The 22,773-nt window shown below is 52.3% G+C and overlaps 1 protein-coding gene across 5 annotated transcripts in view; it reads left to right on the top strand.

Annotated features, from left to right (window-relative positions):
- Positions 1 to 22,773, top strand: part of RAP1GAP2 (RAP1 GTPase activating protein 2) — a 216,333-nt gene that overhangs the window by 25,084 nt on the left and 168,476 nt on the right. For 2 of the 5 annotated variants that reach the window (XM_043903404.1, XM_043903406.1), the window contains one exon: positions 9,636 to 9,671. The exons of 1 other annotated variant lie outside the window; for it this stretch is intronic. In XM_043903404.1, the coding sequence (XP_043759339.1) occupies positions 9,636 to 9,671 (36 nt within the window). Of the gene's footprint in view, positions 1 to 6,267; positions 6,456 to 9,635; positions 9,672 to 18,337; positions 18,447 to 22,773 lie in introns of those variants that run through there. 2 more of the 5 variants (XM_043903403.1, XM_043903407.1) reach the window with 2 other exon arrangements.

Here is a 22,773-nt window from a genome sequence, read left to right on the forward strand (position 1 = left end):
ACGATACAGTGTAAGTGCTACATAGATAGTTGCCAACATGGCAAATTCAAGTTTTGCTTTTTGGGATTTTATGGAAACTTTTTTATCCACGTTTTTACCATCTGATTTTTATTGGCTGAGTTGAGCTGTATTGTTGAGAGATGTTGTCTTTCTCTCACCTGTTCCTACTGTTGGAAATTTAGATCATCCCCAGTGTTTCATAGTTATGGTAACAATTAGCTGGAGACCCTCAAAAGTACAACTTGGCACACAGCTCTGATGTTCCCCCCTCTGGGATTTCTAGGTCAAAAGGTGTGCAATTTTTTAAAGCTACTTATTGAAGCATAATATACTTAGAGAGTAGTGCACATGTAAGTATGCAGATGCCCAAACTGACCCTGATCTGTACTCTGGAAGCTTCTGGGCATGTACGTAAGGACTCCGATGTGTGCTGTCAAATTTCCTCCAGAAAAGTGATATATTGCTCTTGTTGGAGTTTTCTTACTTGAGATGGAGACACAAACTCTGCTTAAAAGCAGAGTGGATGGGGAATTCCTTGGTGGCCCAGTGGTTAGGGCTCTGTGCTCTTACTGCTAAGGGCCCTGGTTCATGGTCGATGAACTAAGATCCTGCAAGCTGAATGGCACAGCCAAAAACAAAGCAAACAAATAAAACACACCAACCCAGAGTGGGTGGAAGAACCATATGGAGTCAGACTCTGAGATACCCGGGTTCTCCCTCTCTGGGGTAAGACAGGCTTATCATTAGGGTAACAGACTTATCATTAGGGTAGAAGAGGTGATCTCAGGTCTGGGATCAGCGGTCAGTTTGAGCTCTAAATAGCTTAAGAAGGTTTTAAAGAAATCAGCTTTTGTAGCTTCTGCCCCTCCCCTCCTCCTCCTCTTCTTCATTTTCTTTCTTCTTAGCAAACCATCTGTTTAACACTTTTCCTTTAAATTATAACATGTTCTTGATAAAAAAAAAATCAAACAGCACAGAAGGACATAAAGTGAAAAGTTCCTTCCCCCCAGATTTCCAATTCCAGTTGCATCCAACCAGTCCTGGATCAGAAGTTGTCTAGGCATATGCAAGTATTTACATATTTATTTAAACTAAGGAGATCCTTTTATATGAGCTGTTTGGTATCTTTTTGTTTGTTTGTTTAGTTTTTAGGATATCTTTATGTAGTAATACATATAAATCCTACCTCCTTCTTCATGGCTGCATAGTATTCCATTGTGTGCTTGTTCCACAATATAGTGAAATAATGGTTATTTAAAAAAAAAAATAATGGTCATTTATGTTACTAATTCTATTTGCTATTATAAACAGTGATACAGTTAACATCTGTGTGCATAGGTCTTGTCAACTTATATGAATTTACCAGTGAGATAAATCTCTAAAAACAAAATTATTGGCACGAACAGTGTGTGCACTTAAAATTTTGATAGATCTTTGCTTTTCTGTGGCGGCCCACTGGCTAAGACTCTGTGCTCCCAATGTAGGGGGCCTGGGTTCAATCCCTGATCAGGAAACTAGAGCCCACATTGCTGCAACTAAGATCAAAGATCCTGTGTGCCACAACGAAGTCTTCGCGCAGCCAAATTAAAAAAAAAAGAAGGATAAATCTTGCCAAATATCTAGACACTAATGGTGGGGTGTCTGTTTCCTTATATCCTCACACTATTATTATTAAGTTTTTTTTTTTAACCTTTCTTATCTGATGGGTAAGTGTATTAGTTCCTCAGTCATGTCTGACTCTTTGTGACCCCATGGATTATAGCTCATCAGTCTCCTCTGTCAATGTAATTATCCAAGAAAGAATGCTGGAGTGGGTTGCCATTCCATTTTCCAGGGGATCTTCCCAACCCAAGGATCGAACCTGGGTCTCCCACGTTGCAGGCTGATACCTTATTATTATTTAAAAATAATTTAAAATAATGGCACATGTTTCAGCTTCTACAGTCCACAGTCACATTGCTGGGAGTTCTCTTGATAGACTGGGTACAGAACAAATCAGAGTAAATTGCACAATCATCGTATGTCAGGGTCCCGCTCTTGGAACCCAGCTTTCACAAGCACTCCTCTTGTAATTCTTTTGGTCATCGTCTTGCTTTTCAGAACTTGTGCAATGGGAAACTCAGTCTAACCCTTGAGACAGGGTGAGGGGGAGGTGACCGGGGCACTGTAACTCACCAAGCAGATGTGAGATGTTTAATCTTCGTCCCAAGGCGTACATGCCCAACCATTGTGGGTCTGCTGGCTCCAAATGCCATGGCGCCCTGTTCTCCTGGGGACCAGAGTGTCCTTCTGTTATTGTGCTGTGTCCTCACTTGGCTTATAAAGGAAGCAGAGGCTCACCTAGCGTCCCCTTTGAGGCCAGGTGAACTGAGGCCTCCTAAGAGCATGTGACTTGCTCGAGGTGATTCAGTGGTCGAGCCAGGAGGAGAGCTGAGCCCTGCGGGGTCAGTACTGATGCCAGCTTATGCTGTCTGGAGTAGGGGAGGATCCAGGCCGAGTGATCTAGTGCCTGCTTCTCTAGGGACATCTGTTTCCTTGGCTTCCTGTAACTGCCTCATCCCCACGCCTGGGAAAGGAGCTGCTTCATCTTTCAGCTCCCGCTGGTGGTTGCAAGGACAAGTGGAGGAAACCACACTGTCTCACCCTTCCCTTCTGCTCCCTGCAGACACGATGGAGGGGCTGCTGGCAGGGCCTGGGGCTGCCTCTCCTCCTCTGACCCCAGCCAGCTTTCTCAGTTCCGAGTTTCTCTAAAGCCCAGAGAACTGTGTGGGTTCCCTGGAGCCCTGTCCCCAGGCTGGGACTCTGGCCGGGACTTGCTTCCTCAGCTGGACCAGAAACACCCACATGCCTCCACCAGGGAAGCCAGGGCCTTGGGTCTTGCTGACCCGAAGTGGGCCCTTCCTCTGTGGAAGGGTGAGGAAGCAACCTCAGGAGAGAAGGACTTGGGTATGTGCTCCTTCCTGCTTCATCGTTGTTCTTTCCCAGCTGTTGAGATGAGTCTTGCTTTTGGGGCCTTAGTTTCCCCATCTGTAAAATGGGCTCTGCATGAACTGGGTATTTCTGTAAGTTCCCAGAGTCATGGGGGCAGGTTTGATTTGCTGATGCAGATCACTGTGCAGAACAGAGGCTGAGAACTTGGGCTCTGGAGTTAGACCCAGCTCTGTTACCATCGCACTGGTTTGTTAACCTCTCTGTGCCTCTGTGTCCCCAGCTATAAAATGGGGAGAAAGTGGTGTCATCTCAGAGGCAGTGGTGAGATTGAGAAGTCAGTGCTGGCCTGCAGTCAGCTCAGACCCAGCACTGCCCCGGCTCCACTGCCTGGTCTCTTGTCCTCATCTCCCCCCGACTGCCCGCATGCTGAGTCAGCAGAGGTTTGGGAGGAAGCTGGGCTGTGCTCGGTGAGGCAGGAGGGCTGGGCCTGGCTCCCAGAGTGCTTCTCTTTTCTCTCGACTCACAGTCCTTCTCAGGGAGCTGTGGGCCCCTCACTGCCCACCTCCACCCAGAAGAAAAGCCGAGGGGTAAGAGCAGGGGCAGCAGGAAGCTGAGTGAGACCGAAGGAGAAGGTGGAATCCTAATAGATAATACATGTAACAGCTCCGGTGATGGTGTGGGAGCCCTGCGCTGTGTTAATGTTTATCATCTTGTGAGGTTGGTGGCAGCCATCCCCTCTTGTTGTTGTTCAGTTGCTAAGTCATGTCTGGCTCCTGGCGACCTCATGGACTGCAGCACGTCAGCCTTCCCTGTCCTCCACTATCTCCTGGAGTTTTCTCATGTTCATGTCCAATGAGTCGGTGATACCATCCAACCGTCTCACCCTCTGCTGCCCTCGTCTCCTCCCGCCCTCAATCTTTCCCAGCATCAGGGTCTTTTCCAATGAGTTGGCTCTTCACATCAGGTGGCCAAAGTACTGGAGCTTCAGCTTTAGCACTAGTCCTTCCCATGAATATTCAGGGTTGACTTCCTTTCGAATTGACTGGTTTGATCTTGCAGTCCAAGAGGCTCTCAAGAGTCTTCTCCAGTACCACAGTTCGAAGGCATCAATTCTTTGGCACTCACCTCCTGTTAGGGAGGAGGAAACTGAGGCCTAGAGAGGTTCGGTGAGTTGCTGGAGGTCACACAGCTCCAAAGCTTGGGAACCTGGGCACTGAGGAGAGGAGAGTGGATGAGGCTCTCACCTCCCTCCTGAGCTTATGGGGTAAAATTAAAAGCTCTCTGGGAACTTCCCTTCTCACTGTCTGGGCCCTGGGGGGCAAGGAGGGCACAGGTCCTTCTGGACTCTCAAGTTCAAGTCCAGGCTGTGAGCTCTGTGCCCCTTCCTGCTGATGCAACCAGGCCATTGCTACTCCTTGGTCAAGTGTCTGAATCCCATGGTTCCAGGTCTTCTGTGATTGCCGTGCAAGGTGGGAGAATCCAGCCTGGTCTTGAAATGCTCCTCCCTGCCTGGTCCTTGGACTGCCCTTCTGATCTTCAGATGCTTGGACCTGGGCCTGTGTCCCTTCTGGGTCTGTGAACACTTGGCCCAAGTGGCCGCCTACCTGGGTGATAACCTGGGTGTCTGCAGACTGTAGGGGCCTGAAGGAGAGCATCTCTCAGCCGTGTCGTCCCTAGAATACATTGATGGACAACAAGCACACGTGGTACATGTGCGTACTGATAAGGATAGATAAGACGAGGGGTCGGAAGTGTCCAAACTTGCTGTGACGGCAACCCCACTTCTCTCTCTCTCACGCAAAAACACATCAGACGATGTGCTCCAATGATGGGCTCGCCAGGAACTCCCTCTAACTGCTAAAGTAAGTACTTTGCAGAAGGAATTTTTTTATTATTAATAGTCACCCCACATGACTCCTGGGCCGAGGCTGTGAGTTGCATCCGGCTTACCCTGGGGCTCCATCCTGCGGTTCAGGAACCCTAGGGAGGAGAGCAGGGAGGCGTTCTGGGAGCGAGTCAGGGTGGGTTTGCTTAGGTCACCTGCCCACTCCCGAACCAGGAGGCTGAAACCCTGGTTGGCCTGACCTGGACCGGTCAGCTGCCACAGCACAGACCTGACTCCCAGCTCCAGGAAAGGGGGCCAGTGGGAGAGGCCATTGCTCGGTGGAGGGGGCCTGGCAGCCCGTCTGTGACCCTTCACCCTTCCAAGGTGGCGCTAGTGGTAAAGAACCTGTCTGCCAATGCCGGAGACCTAGGAGATGCAGTTTCGATCCCTGGGTGGGGAAGATCCCCTGGAGGAGGGCATGGCCACCCACTCCAGTATTCTCGCCTGGAGAATCCCATGGACAGAGGAGCCTGGTGGGCTACAGTCCACGGGGTCGCACAGAGTCGGACACGACTGAATGACTGAGCAGGCACCCTAGGCTGCTGCCGTGTGTGTGCCACGCCCTTCTACGGGGCTCTCCTGAGGGAGCGCCTGCCGTGTACCAGGCAGGGTCAGCAGTGGTGCAGACAGAGATGAGGACTCACTCACCTGTGGTTCCAGAGGGAAAGGCGGAGACAGGGTGCCGCCCGCCACCTCCGCCACTGTCCGCAGGAGCTCGGCACTGCTGGCCTCTGTCTAGACGCTCCAGGGCGGCGTCTGAGCAGCACAGGTCGGTGCCTGTGTAAGTGAGGGCGCTGGTAGGAGCGTGTGTGTGATCTGAGCGTGTGTCTGGGTGTGTTTGTACGGGGAGTTGTGTGTGCCTGAGGTGTACACATGGGTGTTTTTGTCTGCATGCACCTGCATATGAGTGTGCAGTACCCGTGTGCACATGTGCGTGGATGTCTGTTGACGTATGTGAGCATGTGTGTGCCCATGTGTACCCATGGGTCCTGTGTGTACCTATGAGCTCGTGTGTGTGTGTGTGCGCGCCCTGGGCCCACGTGGGTGCACGTATACTGTGTCCACAAGCTTGCAGGTGTGATCACAGGTGTGGGGCTGGTTTATCTGGTAGGGTGAAGTGGAAAGGCCAAGGTCCCACCTCTGGTAGCCCCAGGGAGTCGATGCAGGGGCCCCCCATCTGCAGGGCTCCCAGGCGGGTCTCTCTCCCCTCACCCCCACCCAGGCACAATCATGGGAATCCTCAGCCTCCGTGGCTTCCAGGAAGCCCGGGTGGTGTGGGGCAGAGCTGCCAACTTGGGCTGTGGTGCAATCTGCCAGCCGAGCCCCTTCCGGAGCTGCGGGTTCCTCTGGGTGAGGGGAAGCTGCCCTCTGCGACCTCCCCTGCCTGTCTTGGTGCGTCCTGGGGGCCAGGACACACCTCCCACCCCATGGCCTCACCCACAGGAAGCCGGGTTGGGGGGCAGGCGATGGGGGAGGTGCCACAGTGGGTGCCCCGCCCCTCGTGGGAGGCCGTGGACCCCGCTGCTCCCAGGCTGCGGCAGTCTTGCCAACAACTCCGGGGACGTCACTGGACCAGGTGCCCCCCGGCCACAACGATGTTTGGCAGGAAGCGCAGTGTCTCCTTTGGGGGCTTCGGATGGTGGGTAACAGATGGGAGGGCTGGGGAAGGGGTGGAACGGAACTTGACCGTGAAGCCTGGTTGAGCCTGTGGCTGGGACCTGGTCGGTATTGCGAGGTGGGGGGGCACTTTCAGATGCCTGGGCCAGATGGAGATGGGGTCCCTTGGGTACAATCTTCGAGGGAATTCAGAGGTCGGACGGAGCTGGAGGCAGTGTGACTCTGTGGCTGATGAATGTGTGTTTCTGTGTCTTGCATTTCCATATACGTGTATGTGCACCTGTGATGACTGTGAACGTGTGTGCGTGTATCTGAGACGATGTGTGTAGGTGTGCATGTCTGTGTGACCGGCTGTGAGGTGTGTGCCTGGCCGGGTCGGTGTGCCTACGCGTGTGACCTTGTGTGCCCTGTTTCTGGGTGCCCCTCTGAGCTTCTGGACCTGCTCATGCTCTCGTCTGTGCATGCATGTTATGCTCCTGTCTGGGTCATCTCTGTGACTTCGCTGCAGGGAGAGTGTGGCCTGCACGGGCGTTTGGATGGCCTCCTCTGGGCAGGGGTGAGCGGTGAGCCACGAGAGCCCAGAGCTGGGCAGCAGGCTTGCCTCCTGGGGCCCGCCCCCTCCCTCCCCTGCAGCCAATCCTAGCTCTGTCCGAGTCTCAGCAGCTGGTTCTGTGCTCTGACCGTCTCCCCTCACCCTCTGTGCCCCCCTTTTGCCACTGAAGTTTCTGTCTGAGACCCTTTTCCTCCCTGTAGGGCCAGAAAGTGGGAGAAACTGAGGTCAAAGACTTGTCTCTGGTCACCAGCTGCTGGCAGCTTCTCCTTGGCTGGGGAGCCGGGTCTAGTGGTTTTCATTATCGGTTTCCTTTCAGCTTCTAGGCTGGGAGTGCTGTCAGAAAAGAGGTTCCCAGTGCTGGGGTGGGAGGAGGGTGGCCAGGGCTGTCCTGGTGTGGACTCTGGGTGGCCCGTGGTGGGGGGCGTGAGCGGTGAGGGAGAGTGGGAGGAAGCACAGGGGCTCCCAGACATGGGATGGCAGGGCCTCCTGGTGGGGCTGAGGGGTTAGGGTGGGCATTGCGCCGGGATGGCTGCTAGCAGGGAGCAGTTGCTGCAGTTGGTTGAGGGCTAAATTACAGATTCCTGGAGCCCTGGTCCACCCCAGACAGTACAGAGAATCTCGGGGGTGGTATTTTCAGAGCTCTGTTGGATGCTAGATGCTGAGTGTCCACTAGCTCTGGGGTGGACCAGGTGATGTGAATGAATGGCTTGGGGCAGGGGAGGAACCTGGGGGCCTTGGTTTCCTGAAAGGGAAAAGCTCAGTTGTCACGCTGCCCTATCTCCGCATCTCAGCCCTGCCAGACCATCGGCCCCGCCCTCAGAGGCCACACCCCAGCGTGGGAACCCTATTGCCTGAGTAGGTGTGGATGTGGGTGCAGGGACTGAGCTGCTGCGGCCCAGAGTGTGACCCAGAGTGTTGGTGGCGGGCGGGGGGTCGAGGGGAGCGAGAGGGCACCGTGCTGGGAGCCCGGGGAAGGCTGCTGCACCTTTGCTCTTTGAGGAACCCAGATGGGACACTTCCGCTCCCCAGATCTCCGTGTCCCCCCTGTATAAGTGGAGTGTTTCTGCCTTACCCACAGCACAGGGATGTTGTAAATAAGGAAAAAAGGTTCCTTGAGAAAATGTAAAATCTAAGGGCTTACGGATCGGGGTTGCACTTGGGTTGCTGTGGATGACAGATATTCCAGCAGAATGCAAGGATCTGCTTCCTGGGTCCACCTTACTCCTATTCAGTGGGTGGGATGGAAGAGGAGGCGGGTCTGCATTCCACAGGTGGGAATGAGACCCCTGGGGACCCCATGGAAGCCCCGAGGAAGGGGACCAGGAGGCGCGTGGAGAAGAAGCTGGGAGGTGGGACCTGGGCTGGGAACCTCGGGTGTGGCTTGTTTTGCTGTCGGGAACTGAGACCCGAAGGTGCTGGGAGTTTACTCAGAGTGAAAGGACCCCGCCCCCTGCTCCAGGGCTTGGTGCTGACTTGAGATTTCTGTGGCAGCTCTGCATCCACACCATGTGGCCCCTGACACCTGTCCCCTCCCCCTGCTGACCCCAGTCATTGTGTGGATAGGAAGCTTGTGGCAGAGCTGAGGTGCTGGACAGGGGTGGCTGTAAGAACTTTCCAGGGTCTCTAGCTTGGTGGCACTAATAGTGATGATTGGTGATGGCTGGATGGCATCAATGACTCAATGGACATGAGTTTGAGCAAACTCCGGGAGGTGGTGAAGGACCGGGAAGCCTGGCTCGCTGCAGTCCTTGGGGTGGCAAAGAGTCGGACGTGACTTAGCGACTGACCGACTGAAGAACAACCATGGTGATGATGACATGGGGCAGTGGTGACGCTGATGGTGATGAGACACTGGTGTTTGTGACCCCTGAACAAGAGGAGACACAAGACAGTGGGAATCTCATCTCCCTTTCTGTCTCTGGAGAGAGGAAGGGGCCTCTTTTACCAGCCATAAGGGCTGGCATATGCAGAGGGTAAAAATAGAAGCCTTGAAGCCCTGCCTTGTCTTCCAGCGAGGGTGGGCGCAGGCTGGGCGGAGTTGCTGGCTGCGGGGACCGTCTGCCACAAACATGATCTGCTCTGAGCTCCCGTGCCCGACAGATCCCACCCGCCACGCGCCCTGCAGCTTGCTGTCAGGTTCTGTCCCAGAAGTGGCTTGTGCCTCCTTGGGGGGTAGTGGTAGCTCCCTGAGGAGGAGGGTCCCTGACGCTGGAGGTTGTGGCATCTTTCTAAAGCAGAAATATCCATGCATCGATTGTCTAGCTGCTGTGACCGCCCCCCACACACCCCGAAGCTGGGTTGCAGGGTCCTCTAGTGGAGTGTGGGTTACGAAGGGAGATGACATTCAAAGTGGTTAGGGTCTGGATTCAGGTACTGGGATCCAGGCTGGACCAGTGATTCTGAGCCGGTTTCCTCATCTCTAAGACAGGGAGAGTAACAGGACCCATCTCACCGGGTTATGAGTGGCTTCAGCTCTTCCAGAGCTCCCAGTCCTCCCTTCCCCAGCCTGGAGGAGAACTTCAGCGTTGTCCCCTGCAGGGCCCTGCGGGGCCTGTGGTCTGGGCTGGCCACAGGACCTGTCAGCTGCAGGTGCTGGGTGGGAGCCCACAGCCCCCACACTGACGGAAGCCCTTGCTTTTCTTTTGGCAGGATCGACAAGACCATGCTGGCGAGCCTGAAGGTCAAGTAAGTAGCCACTTCCTGTTATGTAAAGGTCAGAGGTAACGGCAGACAGAGCGGCGCTGGGGCCTTCATTTCCCTCCTGGTTGTGGAAACTATGAGTGGGGCTGTTGCATGTCAGATTCTCCATCTCAGTCCAGGGGCTCATGGCCTGGGAGGAGGCTGGACTGGGTTTTTGACTCCTGAAATATCTGGGAAAAGACAGATGCTGGGAAGAGAGCAGGGGTACCAGCATGGGGAAAATGTGACATGTGAAAAGCAGTGAAACTTTCAGGCCACAGCTCAAGGGTGTAAAAGAGATAATTGTATTTTCCATCACTTTAATTTTTATATGGAGTCCCAGTCCCATGGGGCTGTCTTTCTGACATTCCCACCTACTTGGAAAATTGTGCCACGCAGTTCTAGGACCTGCCAAAACACCCCAGTGTTTGTGTGTGTGTGTGTGTGTGTGTGTGGTCAATCGGTCATTGAGTCATCTGTTACCAGATGTCTGTCATCCTGTACAGCCTGGTCTCGGGGACTCTCTGAGAATTCCAGCACCAGATTCAGGGTCTGGGAACCGTTTGCCTCGGTTTACCATGTGTCTAACCATCTGCTGGGGAGCTCTGAGCAAGCACCCCTTTGTCCTAGAACCCCTGACTGATCCTCTCTCATCACCTTGGCTCCTTTTCCCTCCGTGTTTATAGCCAAACATTTTGTCTACTTCTGGATCCTCTTTCCCCTTTGCGTGCCCAGTCGCTCAGTCATGTCCGACTCTTTGCAGCCCCATGGACGGTAGCCTACCAAGCTCCTCTGTCCATGGACTTTTCCAGGCAAGAATACTGGAGTGGGTTGCCGTGTCCTCCGGCAAGGGATCTTTCCGACCGAGGGATTGGACCCATGTCTCTTATGTCTCCTGCATGGGCAGGCGGATTCTTTACCATTGCGCCATCTTGCATGAGATGCTAGGTAAGAAGCTGAGTTACTAAGGGGTGTAGAGTAGTAAGAATGGGTTTTCGATGCTGTCTTGGGATGTCTAATTCAATTTCACAAGCGTTTATTGAGGGCCTGGTTGTTTTAACTGGTAAAGATGATACATGTAACCTGGAAGGGAACGAGTACAAGGCAGAGTGAAGCATTGGGGTCAAGGACCAGTGTTGAGAGTGGGACCTCACTGGGGTCTCTGGGTACCTGGGGTCTGAGGGCTTAGGCCTTGGGAAGGTGGTGTTGAGAGGATTGTTTGGGATAGCCTGTAGGACCATGTTCCTTCTTATGCTTGGTTAAGAATCTTTTGATTGCAAGAAGCAAAAATCCAGTGTAATCTGGTTAAGCAAAAGATGAAATTTATGGAAGAAAATCACAGGGTGCCTCAGGGAACCCTGAGGTGGAGCTAGAGCTCAGCAAGACTGAATAGGAACTGGAAATCCATCCCTCAAAATCCGAGCTGACTTCCCTGTGAAAATTGATAAACTGATCCTGAAATCCACATAGAAAATTCAAGGATAGTCTTTTATTTTTAAATTAATTTTAAATTTTAAATGAAAATTTATTTATTTATTTTTGACTGCATCAGGTCTTAGTTGTGGTTCAAGGATCATCTTGAAAAAGAAGAACAGAGTTGGAGAATTATACTTCCTCATTTCAAAGTTACTACCCAGTGACAGTAATCAAGAGAGTTCAGAACTGGCATAAAGATAGACATATTGATCGGTGGAATAGAATTCAGAGTCCGGAAATAAGCCCTCACATTTGTGGCCGGTTGGTTTTCTTTTTTTAAAAAATACTGATTTGTTTCTTTTTGGCTGTGCTGGGTCTTGGTTGCCGCGTGCAGGCTTTTTCTGGCGGCTGTGAGTGGGGGCTCCTCTCTGTTTTGGTGCCCGGGCTTCTCACTGCGGTGACTTCTCCTGTTGCAGAGCACCGGCTCGAGGCGTGCAGGCTTCAGTAGTTGTGGCTCACAGGCTCTCGAGCACAGGCTCAGGAGTTCTGACACAAGGGCTTAGTTGCCCCCTGGCATGTGGAATTTTCCCGGACCAGGGATAGAACCCATGTCCCCTGCATTGGCTGGTGGATTCTTATCTACTGTACCACCAGAGAAGTCTGGCAGTTGATTTTTTTTTTTTAATTAATTTACTCGGCTGTACTGGGTCTTAGTTGTGGCATGTGGGATTGAACCTGGGACCCCTGCAATGGGAGCTCGGAGTCCCAGCCTGTAGACCACCAGGGAAGTCCCCGTCAGTTGATTTTCAACAAGTGTGTCATGACAGTTCAATGGAGAAAGTCTTTCAACAAATGGTGTTGGGACAATTGATATCTACATGCAAAAGGATGAAATTGAATCCTCCTCTCACACCATGTATAAAAATTAACTCAAAATGGATCAAAAACGTAGATGTAAGAGCCCAAACTATCAAAGAAAATACAGATGACAATCTTTGTGACCTTGGATAAGGCAATGGTTTTTTGGGTATGACACTAAAAGCACAAGCAACAAAACCAGTAAGAACAGCAAATTGATTAATTTAGCTTCATCAAGATAAAAAACTTGTGCATTACAAAGAACACCATCAGGAAAGTAAAAAGAGTGCACAAAATGAGAGGAAATATTTCCAAATCACATATGTAATAAGGGGCTTATATCTAAAACATATAAAGAACTCTAACAACTCAATAATACAAAGGCAAAAACAATTTAAAAATGGGCAAAGACTTGAGAGTTCCCTGGTGGCCTAGTGATTAGGATTCTGGGCTTTCACTGTCGTAGCCTGAGTTTAGTCCCTGGTGGGGAACTGAGATCCCGCAAGCTTCATGAAGTGGTCAGAAAAAAATTAAAAAATGGGCAAAGACTCTGAATAGACATTTTTCCAAAGAAAATATATAAATGGCCAATAGGCAGATGAAAAGATGTTCAATGTCATTAGCCATCAGGGAACTGCAGCCAAAACCACGGTGAGATACTAACTCATCCTCACTAGAATGACTATAAAAAAGACAGATAATAACAAGTGTTTTGTGAGAATGTAGAGAAATCAAAGCCTTATACACTGATGGTGGAAATGTAGAATGTCACAACTGCTTTGAAAAGCAGTTTGGCAGTTTCAAACTTCATGGTGATGCAGTGGATAAGAATCTGCCTGCCAAAGCAGGGACATGGGTTTGGTCCCTGGTCTGGGAAGATTCTACATGCTATGGAGCCACTAAGCCTATGAACCATGACCGTGTGCTGCAGCTCCTGAAGCCCATGCAACCTGGAGCCTGTGCTCCGCAACAAGGGAGGCCCCTGCTATGAGAAGCCCGTGTACCGCTTCTAGAGAGTAACCCCTGCTCTCCACAACTAGAGAAAACCTGTGCGCAGTAACGACGACCCAGCACAGCCAAAAGTAAATAAATAAATAGAGCAGTGTGTGCATGTCAAAAAGAATTTGGCGGTTTCTTAAAAGGGTAAACATAGAATTACCATGTGACCATCAATTCCATTCTTAAATATACATCCAAGAGAAATGAAAACATATGTCCATACAGAAACTTGTACGTGAATGTTCATAGTAGCATTATTAATAATAACCCTAAGTGGATATAATCCAAATGTTCATCAACAGATGAATAGATAAACAAAATATATTGTCAGCATGCAATGGTATATTATTTAGTCATAAAAGGGAATGAAGTAGTGATTCATGCTACAACACCAGAGGAACCTTGAAAACATTACATGTGGAAGTTAGTCATAGAAAATCCACATATTTTATTATTAAACTTTTTATTTTGTACTGGAGGGTAGCTGATTAACAATGTTGTGGTAATTTAGGTGGACAGTGAAGGGACTCAGCCATACATATACATGTGTCCATTGCCCCCCAAACTCCCCTCCCATCCAGGCTGCCACATAACATTGAGCGGAGTTCCATGTACTATACAGTAGGTCCTTGGGAAACCACGTATCATATATTTCTATTTATGTGAAATGTCTCTATAAGCAAATCCATGTGTGCTAAGCTGCTTCAGTCATGTCCGACTCTTTGCAACCTCATGGACTATAGCCCGCCAGGCTCCTCTGTCCATGGGATTCTTCAGGCAAGAATACTGGAGTGGGTTGCCATTTCCTTCTCCAAAGAGACAGAAAATAGATTAGTGGTTTCCTAGGGCTGAGGAGGTTGTTGGGAAAATAAGGGGAGTGGATGTAAAAATACAGACTTCTTTTTAGGTGATGAAAACATTCTGGAACTAGTTCTTGGTACAAACTCTTGGTTCTTGGTTGTACAAACTTGCGAATATACTAAAAAACATTGAATTGTACTTTTAGAAATGGTAAAAGTGAAAGTTGCTCCGTCATGTCTGACTCTTTGCAATCCCATGGACTGTACAGTCCATGGAATTCTCCAGGCCAGAATACTGGAGTGGGTAGCCTTTCCCTCCTCCGGGGGATCTTCCCAATCCAGGGATCAAACCCAGGTCTCCTGCATTGCAGGCTGATTCTTTACCAGCTGAGCTACCAGGGAAACCCAGAAATGGTGAATATAGTAAATAACTACATATAGGAAATAAACTACATCTCAATAAAATTGTTTAAAAAAAAAAAAGAGGGAATCTGATTGGCCCATCTTGGTCCAATCAGTTTAGCCAGAGAAATGGGGTTTATGGGTAAAACATGGCTTCTGCAGCCCCCTCTCCCTGTGGGAAGGGTTAGTTCTCAGAGAAAAGGATGAGCTGTGGGCTGGACCGGCACCATGGGAGGTTTTATCCAGCCACCCCCACGACCCTTAGGACCAAAAGGAAGATTGGTACCCACTCCCTCATCCTCCTCCCCACCAATACCTAAGATGAAATTCTGCCCGGATGCCCAGGACATGGCTCTGTTTACTGGCAGGTCCTTAGGCTGCCAAGGGCATGTGCTTGGGCTCTGCCGGGTACCCGGATGCTACCTTCCTTCTGCCTCTGCTGGGTGAGACATCTTTCCCTACCAGTGCAGCCCATTGGCTTCTCCACTGAGCAGCAGGTACCCCTGGGCTGCAACCGAGTTCCTCGGCTCCTCCTCCAGGAGCCTGGTGTCCTTAGCATGAAGACAGTCAGCCAGGTCACTCCTGAAAGTGTCCCTGAGCTATGCAGCTCTGAAATGGGGGGTTCCGGCACCACCGTTATTGAGCACTTACTACATGCTCACTGTTTTTGTTGCTTATTTAGTTGCACTGGTCGTAGTTGCAGCATGCAGGATCTTCTATCTTCGTTATGGCATGTGGATCTTTAATGGCCACGGGCAGGATCTAGTTCCCTGCCCCTGCCCCCCTGCACTGGGAGCTCAGAGTCTTAGTCAGCAGATCACTGGGGTGCTCACTTTTCATCACACAATTCCCCTGAAGTTTCATAGCTACCTGGTGAAGCAGCTACCGCTACTGTCTGCATTTTACAGAAGAGAAAGGGAGGTGAGGGAGGTTAGGGAACTTGGCCCAGGTCATCAGTGAGTAGGTCATGCCGCTGGGATTTGAATCCAGGTTGTATTTCATCCCTGGTTCAGTCCAGGCTGGAACTGGATCCTTCTCAGCATCTTCCTCTGCCCTACTTGCCCACTCTTTCCCCAGTGTGGACAGAATGCACCTCTACCTCCACAACGCTGTGGGTAGGCCTAGCCCCCTGCTGGAAGCCCAGGTTGAGAGGGCTCTGGGGTATCTGAATGATAAAGAGCCCCAGAAGCAAGAGGTGCCAGGTGTCCTGGAGCCACAGGGGAACAGTGGAGAGGGGAGTGGTGGCGGCACATGCAGGAGAAAAAATTGGGAGTCGGAGACTAACAAATTGTTCACCTCTCCAGGCTCAGTTTTCCCATCTGTAAAATGGGAGAGTTGGACTGGTGTCCAGTTTGCTGTCTTCAAGTTTTGATTTTCTGGGAGCTTGCTTTCATGCCGTTTGTCCTTTTGTTTTTCTCTCAGGACCTTGATGATGGTGGGTGCTCACTGTTGAATAAGTGAATGCAGGCATGAATGAATGAATGCCTTTGAGAGCAGAGGTTCTGCATTCTTCATCTCTGGCTCCCCAGAGCCTAACACCTTGCCTGGCATGTAGCAGGTTCTCAGTCTGTATTTGCTGGATGAATCCATGAGTCCTTATGGTTATTCGCCCGTCACAGGAGGTGGAGGGCTGGAGAGACAAGGAGGGGAACCGCCCTTCTCCAGCCTGCCGCCAGGCCAGCTTGGGATGTGGTCTGTGTTACAGTGGTTGAACCACCATCTGAGTGGATTCCCACAGAGCAGATCCCAGGTTGGCAGGGCCAGTGTTTACTTGTGGAGGTCCTTGAAGTAGCATCCAGAGGGGAGGACCTGAGCAGAGAGCCTCAGGCGCTTTTCCCCATTCTTTTTCTGCTGCCTCTTGCCCTCCCTCTCAGAGACTGCTGCTGCTTTGCTAAAGAAAGAGATGTGAGGAATTCCCTGGGGGTCCACAGTTTAGGACTGTGCTTTCATTGCATAGGACTTGGGTTCAATCCCTGGTTGGGGAATGAAGATCCCATAAGCCCAGTGGTGTGGCTGGGAAAAGAAGGAAAAAAAAAAAGATGGAAAGAGGGGTGTGTGAGTGTGTGTGTGTGTGTGTGTCTGCCTGCTGCATGGGCTGGCCAAGCCATGCTCCAGCCATTTGAGATGACCGTCGTCCACAGGCACTGGCCATCACGGGGCTGGTTGAGCGTGGAGGTGGTTCAGGGCAGCGTGTCTCTACTGTTGAACACAGTGTCAGGCACACTCCTGCTGATGGGGCAGTTAGAACCCATTGCCCTGTAGGGAAAAGAATCCACCTTTTAAATTGATGGTCTCCATTCTCAGGGCTTCCTGGGTGGCTCAGATGGTAAAGAATCCACCTGCAATGCAAGAGACCCAGGTTTGATCCCTGGGTTGGGAAGATCCCCTGGAGAAGGGAAAGGCTACCTACTCCAGTGTGCTGGCCTGGAGAACTCCATGGACTGTGTAGTCCACGGGGTCGCAAAGAGTCGGACACTGCAGAGAACTTGGGTTCGATCCCTGGTCAGGGAACTAAGATCCCATATGCTGTGCAGTGAGGCCAAAAAAAAAAAAAAAAAGAATGACAGTCTCTGCTCATGAAAACTTATAGTCCCATGGGGGACAGACAGACAATTGCAATGGGATGTGACAAGTGCTAGCAGAGATTCCTCAGAGAGGATGGAGGGGCTTTCTGGAGGCTTGGTGGTGCCTCAGCCGTCTCTGACAGTGAGTGAGGTCAGCTCCCCAGGCAGCAGCACCAGCCTGCGGGCAGTGAGGTGTGAATGGCGTGGGCTGGGAGGGACCTGGGTGCCGTTATTACACCAGACGGATCACTGCGTGCCAGGTCGGGGACAGACTGGGCCAAGTCAGGAGTGTGGGAGGGCTGTGTGGCTGGCCGGGCTTGCCTCTCTGTGTGGCCAGGAGCCGTGGAAAGACTTTCAGGCAAGGGAGTAACGTGGCCGGATTTGAGTCTGAAGGCCCTGCCGACTGCCATCTGCTGACTCATTGGAGAGATTGGAGGCTGGAGCTGGGCCAGGGGGGTTGGAGAGTGGGGGACAGATTGGAGAGCGCCTGAGGAGGTGGACTTTCCACCCTGGAGATGCTTTGAATGTGGGAGGTGAGGGCCAGGGGCGCCGTCGAGGTGAAGACTCAAGTTTCTCAGCGACCCCTTGAGTGGATGTTGGTCCCGTGCACGGGGATGGGGGAATTTGGGTAGCTAGGGATAGAGGGAGAGAGTAAGGCTTAAAAAAAAAAAAATTAATTATTTTTGGCTGCCCTGGGTCTTCATCACTGCTCGCGGGCTTTCTCTAGTTGCGGTGCGCGGGCTTCTTGTTGCGGTGGCTTCTCTTCTTGCGGAGCACAGGCTCTAGGTGTGTGGGCCTTAGTAGTTGTGGTTCTCAGGCTTCGTTGCTCTGCGGCACGTGGGGTCTTCCCTGGCCAGAGATGGAACCTGAGTATCCTGACCTGCCTCGAGGATTCTTAACCACTGGATCACCAGGGAAGTCCGAGAGTAAGGCTCTGCATATGCAGTCTCTGTTCCTCCTTTCCCTTCTCCCCTCCCATGCGGCTGGCTTAAGTCCCGACCTTTAAGCCTACCCGCCCTCCCCGCCCTCCAGAGAAGGGCGTGGAGGAGAAAAGCAGCATTTGAGGGGTGCTGGAGCTGGTGGGTGGCCAGGGAAGCGGGCTGGGCAGTGCCCTCTCCCTGGCCTTGCAGGCAGAGCTGGTGGCGGTCCTGGACTCTCTGCCTGCCCCCTGCGCCAGCTCCAGGCATGCCTCTGGTGGGTGAGCACCAGATGAGCACTGGTTGGTTCCACCGCACTTGTCACCGACAGCTGGCCGCACGGGGCGTGCAGGGAAACCGCTTGCAGACACGTTCCAGGTGGCGCGGAGAGGAACACCCCTGTTTCTGTCTCAAGCATCAGCTCTGGTCTATTGATTCTTTAGGATAGTCCCCGGGCCTGAGAACAACACTGGCGTGTGTAGGTGTGTGTAGGTGTGTGTGCATGCTTGCCCGTGCAGGTGGACATGAGCTTTGAGGGCCCGTGTGGGAGACTGTGTGGTGCCTTTTTTGGCTTTAGCGAGTTCCTATGGTAACCACGAACATGCCTGTTTTGGGATCTGGAGTCGTGGGGCGTGAGTGGCTACATGGAGAACAAGGCGGGCGGGTGCTTAGCCGGCATTTGGGCTGTGGCCTGATTTCATTGCCAGGCACGAGGGAAGCACCTGGAGGTGCGGTTTGCCAGGCAGCAAGGTCTGCAAACCCGGGGTGATCTGTGTGCTCCTGGCCCTCCTCCGGGCGGGTCCCCACCATGCCCAGGAAACCCTGGTGAGTCCCTGCTCTGATTTCTTGACAGGCAAGCAGCTCCCTGGGTCTTGACCAGGTCTGGTGGGTTATCTGATAATGGGCAGCAGGGAGCCAGCTGGCAGCTCTGGCCAGTAGGTACTGGACGCTGGGGCTCTTCTGAGATGAGTGTGGGAAGGCGGGCAGGAGGGGCTCTGCTTATTCTGTGGGCCCCGTTGGGGGTGTTTTCCGTGTGGCTGGTGAGCTGAATGGTGCTTGTTGATCCCATGGGACAGGGCTAACAGGGACAGGGGCAGGCATCTGGGGGAGCAGGATGCAGATGGGGCAGCCTGAGACCTGCCAGCCCAGCTCCAACCATCCTGGGGGCCTCCCCTCACCCCATTCAGCTCCCTGAAAGTCCTTGTGGACCCCCGGGGCTCTGGCCATGCCCTTGAGCTTCCTCTGAGGCCTGCTGGCCTGTCCTGGATGGGAACGCTCAGAGTCCCGAGCGGAGGAGGCTGGGGGACCCTGCCTGGGTCACCAGGAGCCGGACGTGGCCGAGGCTGGGGGAGAATTGCTCCCACTGGGCTTTGGCGGGAGGCTCTGATTCCCACCCTCTGTGTCCCTGTGCTTCCTGTCTGCACACTGTGGACCCTGGGGTTGGTCAGGACCCCCTGCATCCCCTTGGGGGGGCTGCTGATGGATGGGTGGCCGGGAGGCACTCAGGGGTGTCTGGAGAGGCGGGGGTGCCTGGTTCTCTCGCCTTCCTCCTGCTGGTTCCTCTGGGGCTGGGAGCAGGGAGTGGGGATGGGGGTGTCAGGAGGGGAGGTAGGTGGCTCCCCTGCCTTGTGCTAGGAGGCCCCTTCAGGAGCTGCTGCTCCTCCTGCCTCTGAGGGGTCCGGGTGAGGCTGTGCTGGGGATGGGGGCCATGTGGCAGGGGTTGCTGGGTTTCACTGGGGGACCGGGGGGCCGTGGTCCTGGTGAAGGGCAAGGGGAGCAAGGAATTAGACATTCTATGCTTTTTCCTGGCCTTCCCTCTTGAAGGCCAAGTCCAAGCCTAATCCCTAACACCTTTCCTTGGGAACCTTGGTAAAGGAAGACAGGGAGCCTTCAAGAGAGATCCCCAGCTCCCTGGAGTCCCTGAATCTTAGGGCTTGAGATAAAAAGGTCAAATTAGCCACTATGTGAATCCCTTGTGCCCCTAAAACCAGTCACCCAGCTTGAACTTGGTTGCTACCTCCAGTGACAGGGAGCTCATTACCTTATAAATATGCCTGTTCTGTTCCAATATGGCTCTGATTGGTCAAAGCTGACCATTATTTTCATCTGGAATCTCTGTAACTGCCAACTGCTTGGTCCCTCGTCTCCTGTCCCTAAACAAGGCTAACAATCCTTTCTCTTGAGAGCCCCTGGACTTCGGAAGGTGGCCCCTATTCCCTGATTTTTCTCTTCTGGGTCATCCCTGGCCTCTCTGGCTCTGTTTGGGACTTCTCACCGAAGTGTTCAGGTTTTCTAGGCTTCATTTCAAAGCCTAGATGAAGGAATTGGCCTAGGCAGCTTGCAGGAGCCTGATGGACCTGATGATGGATGATGAGAAGTCATCGGCTTCAACCTCCTCCTTTACAGATGAGTACACGGGGGCCCCAAGTGGGGATGTCCCAACCTGAGACGGCCCAGCACAGAGGTGGCAGGTGCAGGGCCAGGACATGAGAGGTTGGCTCTGTGCGTCTGTGCAGTGCCTGACTCCTTTTCTGCTTCCCCATCCACTCCTCCATCTTTGCCACTTGCTGATTTAGTACTGGTCTTGTCTTTCTGAAGACAGACCTGATACCTGCAGGGATCTGGCAGGGCTGGGAGGGGTCTGGGGGGAACAGCAGGCACACAATCGGTGCTCTGCCAAAATGCCGCCCGTCTCCCCAGACCTTCCACGTTACAGGAGAAGCTGGAAATCTGGAGTTTTCGGCAACAACTTGACAAGTAGCTCAAGAATTAAAAAGACAAAGCCACATGTGACCCATCCTGCAGGCAGATTCACCCCACCTGTGTGCCCCTTCTGCTGCAGGGGGTCAGCCCTGTGTGTCTCAGCTCTCTTCTCCCTGGGGTCGATTCTGTGATCCCTGGGGTCGATTCTGTGATCCCTTCTCCCCAAGCCACTCCTCCCTGGTGCTCTCACCCTCTGCCTTCTGCTGTTGACTAGTCATTTCCTGCTCCGGCCCCAGACTGGACTCACTCTCAATTAACCTTTTCTCTCTTCCAAATCCAGTTCTTTCCCTGTCACTGGATTGTGAAGCCCCTGAGTCACGGGGGTTGGTCCTCTCCCGCCCTCCTCCCGGTTGAGGCCCATTATCTCCTGCCCAGACAGTGACAAAGCCTAATTACCTCCTCCTCGGGCCTCCGCCAGCTCTGACTAATTCATCATCCTCACGGCCGCCTCTAACTGCTCCAAGGAGGCCTGGATCTGCATCCCGACCTTGTTAGTGCGGATTCCACTCGAACTTGTCCCTGGGACCTTGGCTGGAGGCTGGGCAGTCTCTGGGTGTGTTTACCCCTCCGTGACTTCTCTTTCTGGCGTTAACATCTACTAAACTGTTTGTGGTCCACGGCAGACAGTTGGATCCTCCGTGGCCCCCAACCAAAGCACTGGTTCCCAAGCTTTTCTGGGAAGCTTAAGAAAAGAAAAATTAAACTTAGGCATAAGAAAAATTCTCAGGTCCAGATTGCACTCAATTCCAGATTTGGAAATCAGTGCCCAGGGTACCCAGATTTGGAAATCAATTCTAGATTTGGACTCAGTGCCAGCACTTTATTTATTTATTTAGCTCAGTCTTTTTTCAAAAACATTTTTTTAATTAGAGAAGTTTTTATTTTTGGCTGCGCTGGGTCTTCATTGCTGCATGAGGGCTTTCTCTGGTTGCGGCGAGCGGGGGCTACTCTTCATTGCAGTGCGCAGGCTTCTTTTGTGGATCACACAGGCTCTAGAGCGCGGGCTCAGTAGTTGGCAGTGCACAGGCTTAGTTCCTGCTCGGCATGCGGGAATCCTCGGAGCAGAGGTTGAACCCTGTGTCCCCTGCATTGGCGGACCGATTCTTAACCACTAAACCACCAGGGAAGCACCTGGTCTTTGTTGTGACATGCAGGATCTAGTTCCCTATCAGGGATCAAACCTGGGCCCCCTGTGCTGGGAGCTTGAAGTCTTAGCCTCTGGACCACCAGGGAAGTCCCATGCCAGTACTTTTTAAAGATTCCCAGGTGATTCCAGTGGGCAGCCAAATTTGGGAACCCCTGTCCCAAGGGATAAACAAGTGCAGTGACTGTCACTGTGAATATGGGCTGCAGGTGGGTGAGTCTCTCTAGCCCAGGGTTTCTGTTGACATCTGGGGCTGGAGGATTCTGTCCTGGGGGCTCTCCTGTGCCCTGTAGGATGTTGAGCAGCATCTCTAACCTCTGCCCTTGAGATGCTAGCAGCCTACCCCCTAGTAGTGACAATCAAAAATGTCTCCAGGCATTGCTGAGTTTCCGGGGCAGGGGTATAAGAGCTCCCCCAACCCACTGAGAAACATTGCTCCTGGCCCAGCCAGATCCACCTCTGCAGATTCTATCATTTTATTTATTTATTTATGTTTGGCTGCACTGGGTCTTTGTTGCTATGTGAGGGTTTTCCCTAGTTGTGGAGAGTGGGGGCTACTCTTCGTTGAGGTGCACAGGCTTCTCTGCAGTGGCTTCTCTTATTGCAGAGCACAGGCTCTAGGCACACTTGCTTCGATAATTGCCACTTGCAGGCTCTAGAGCATGGGCTCAGTAGTTGTGGGCCATGGCCTAGTTGCTCCCTGGGCCTGTGGAATCTTCCTGGACCAGGGATTGAACATGTGTCCCTTGCATTGACAGGCAGATTCTTAACCCACTGTGCCACCAGCGAAATCCCTGCAGTGTTCTAAGCTATGTGCAGAAGACAAAGCTACCAGCCAGTGAACCTCATTTTAGTGGTTAATCCATGGGCTTTGGAGCCAGGCAGCTTATGTTTAAATCCTGATTCCACCAGCTGGGTGACCTTGGGTGAGTGATTTAACCTCTCTGTGCCTCAGTGCATGGCTAGTTTTGTTTTTCTGTTTTTGTTTCTGTTATCTTCTCTTGGCCTTTAACTCTAGCCAGATGATGAGATTTGCCATTTCCTGGGGTTTCTGCCTTGATGTCTGCTTATGCTGTTCCCTGGGTGTGAGATGCCTTCCCGTCTCCTCCCCCATCGGGGTGTCATCTCGCCCATCCCACCAGGACCAGCTTAGATGCTGCTTTCTCTGTGAACTTCTTCCCTTTGAGAACAAAACACTCCCTTCCTTCTGCTCCCAGAGCAGCTGGAACCTCAGGGTCCTGTTTA

The sequence above is a fragment of the Cervus elaphus genome, chromosome 5, assembly GCF_910594005.1.
Source record: "Cervus elaphus chromosome 5, mCerEla1.1, whole genome shotgun sequence".
Classification (NCBI taxonomy): Eukaryota; Metazoa; Chordata; class Mammalia; order Artiodactyla; family Cervidae; genus Cervus; species Cervus elaphus.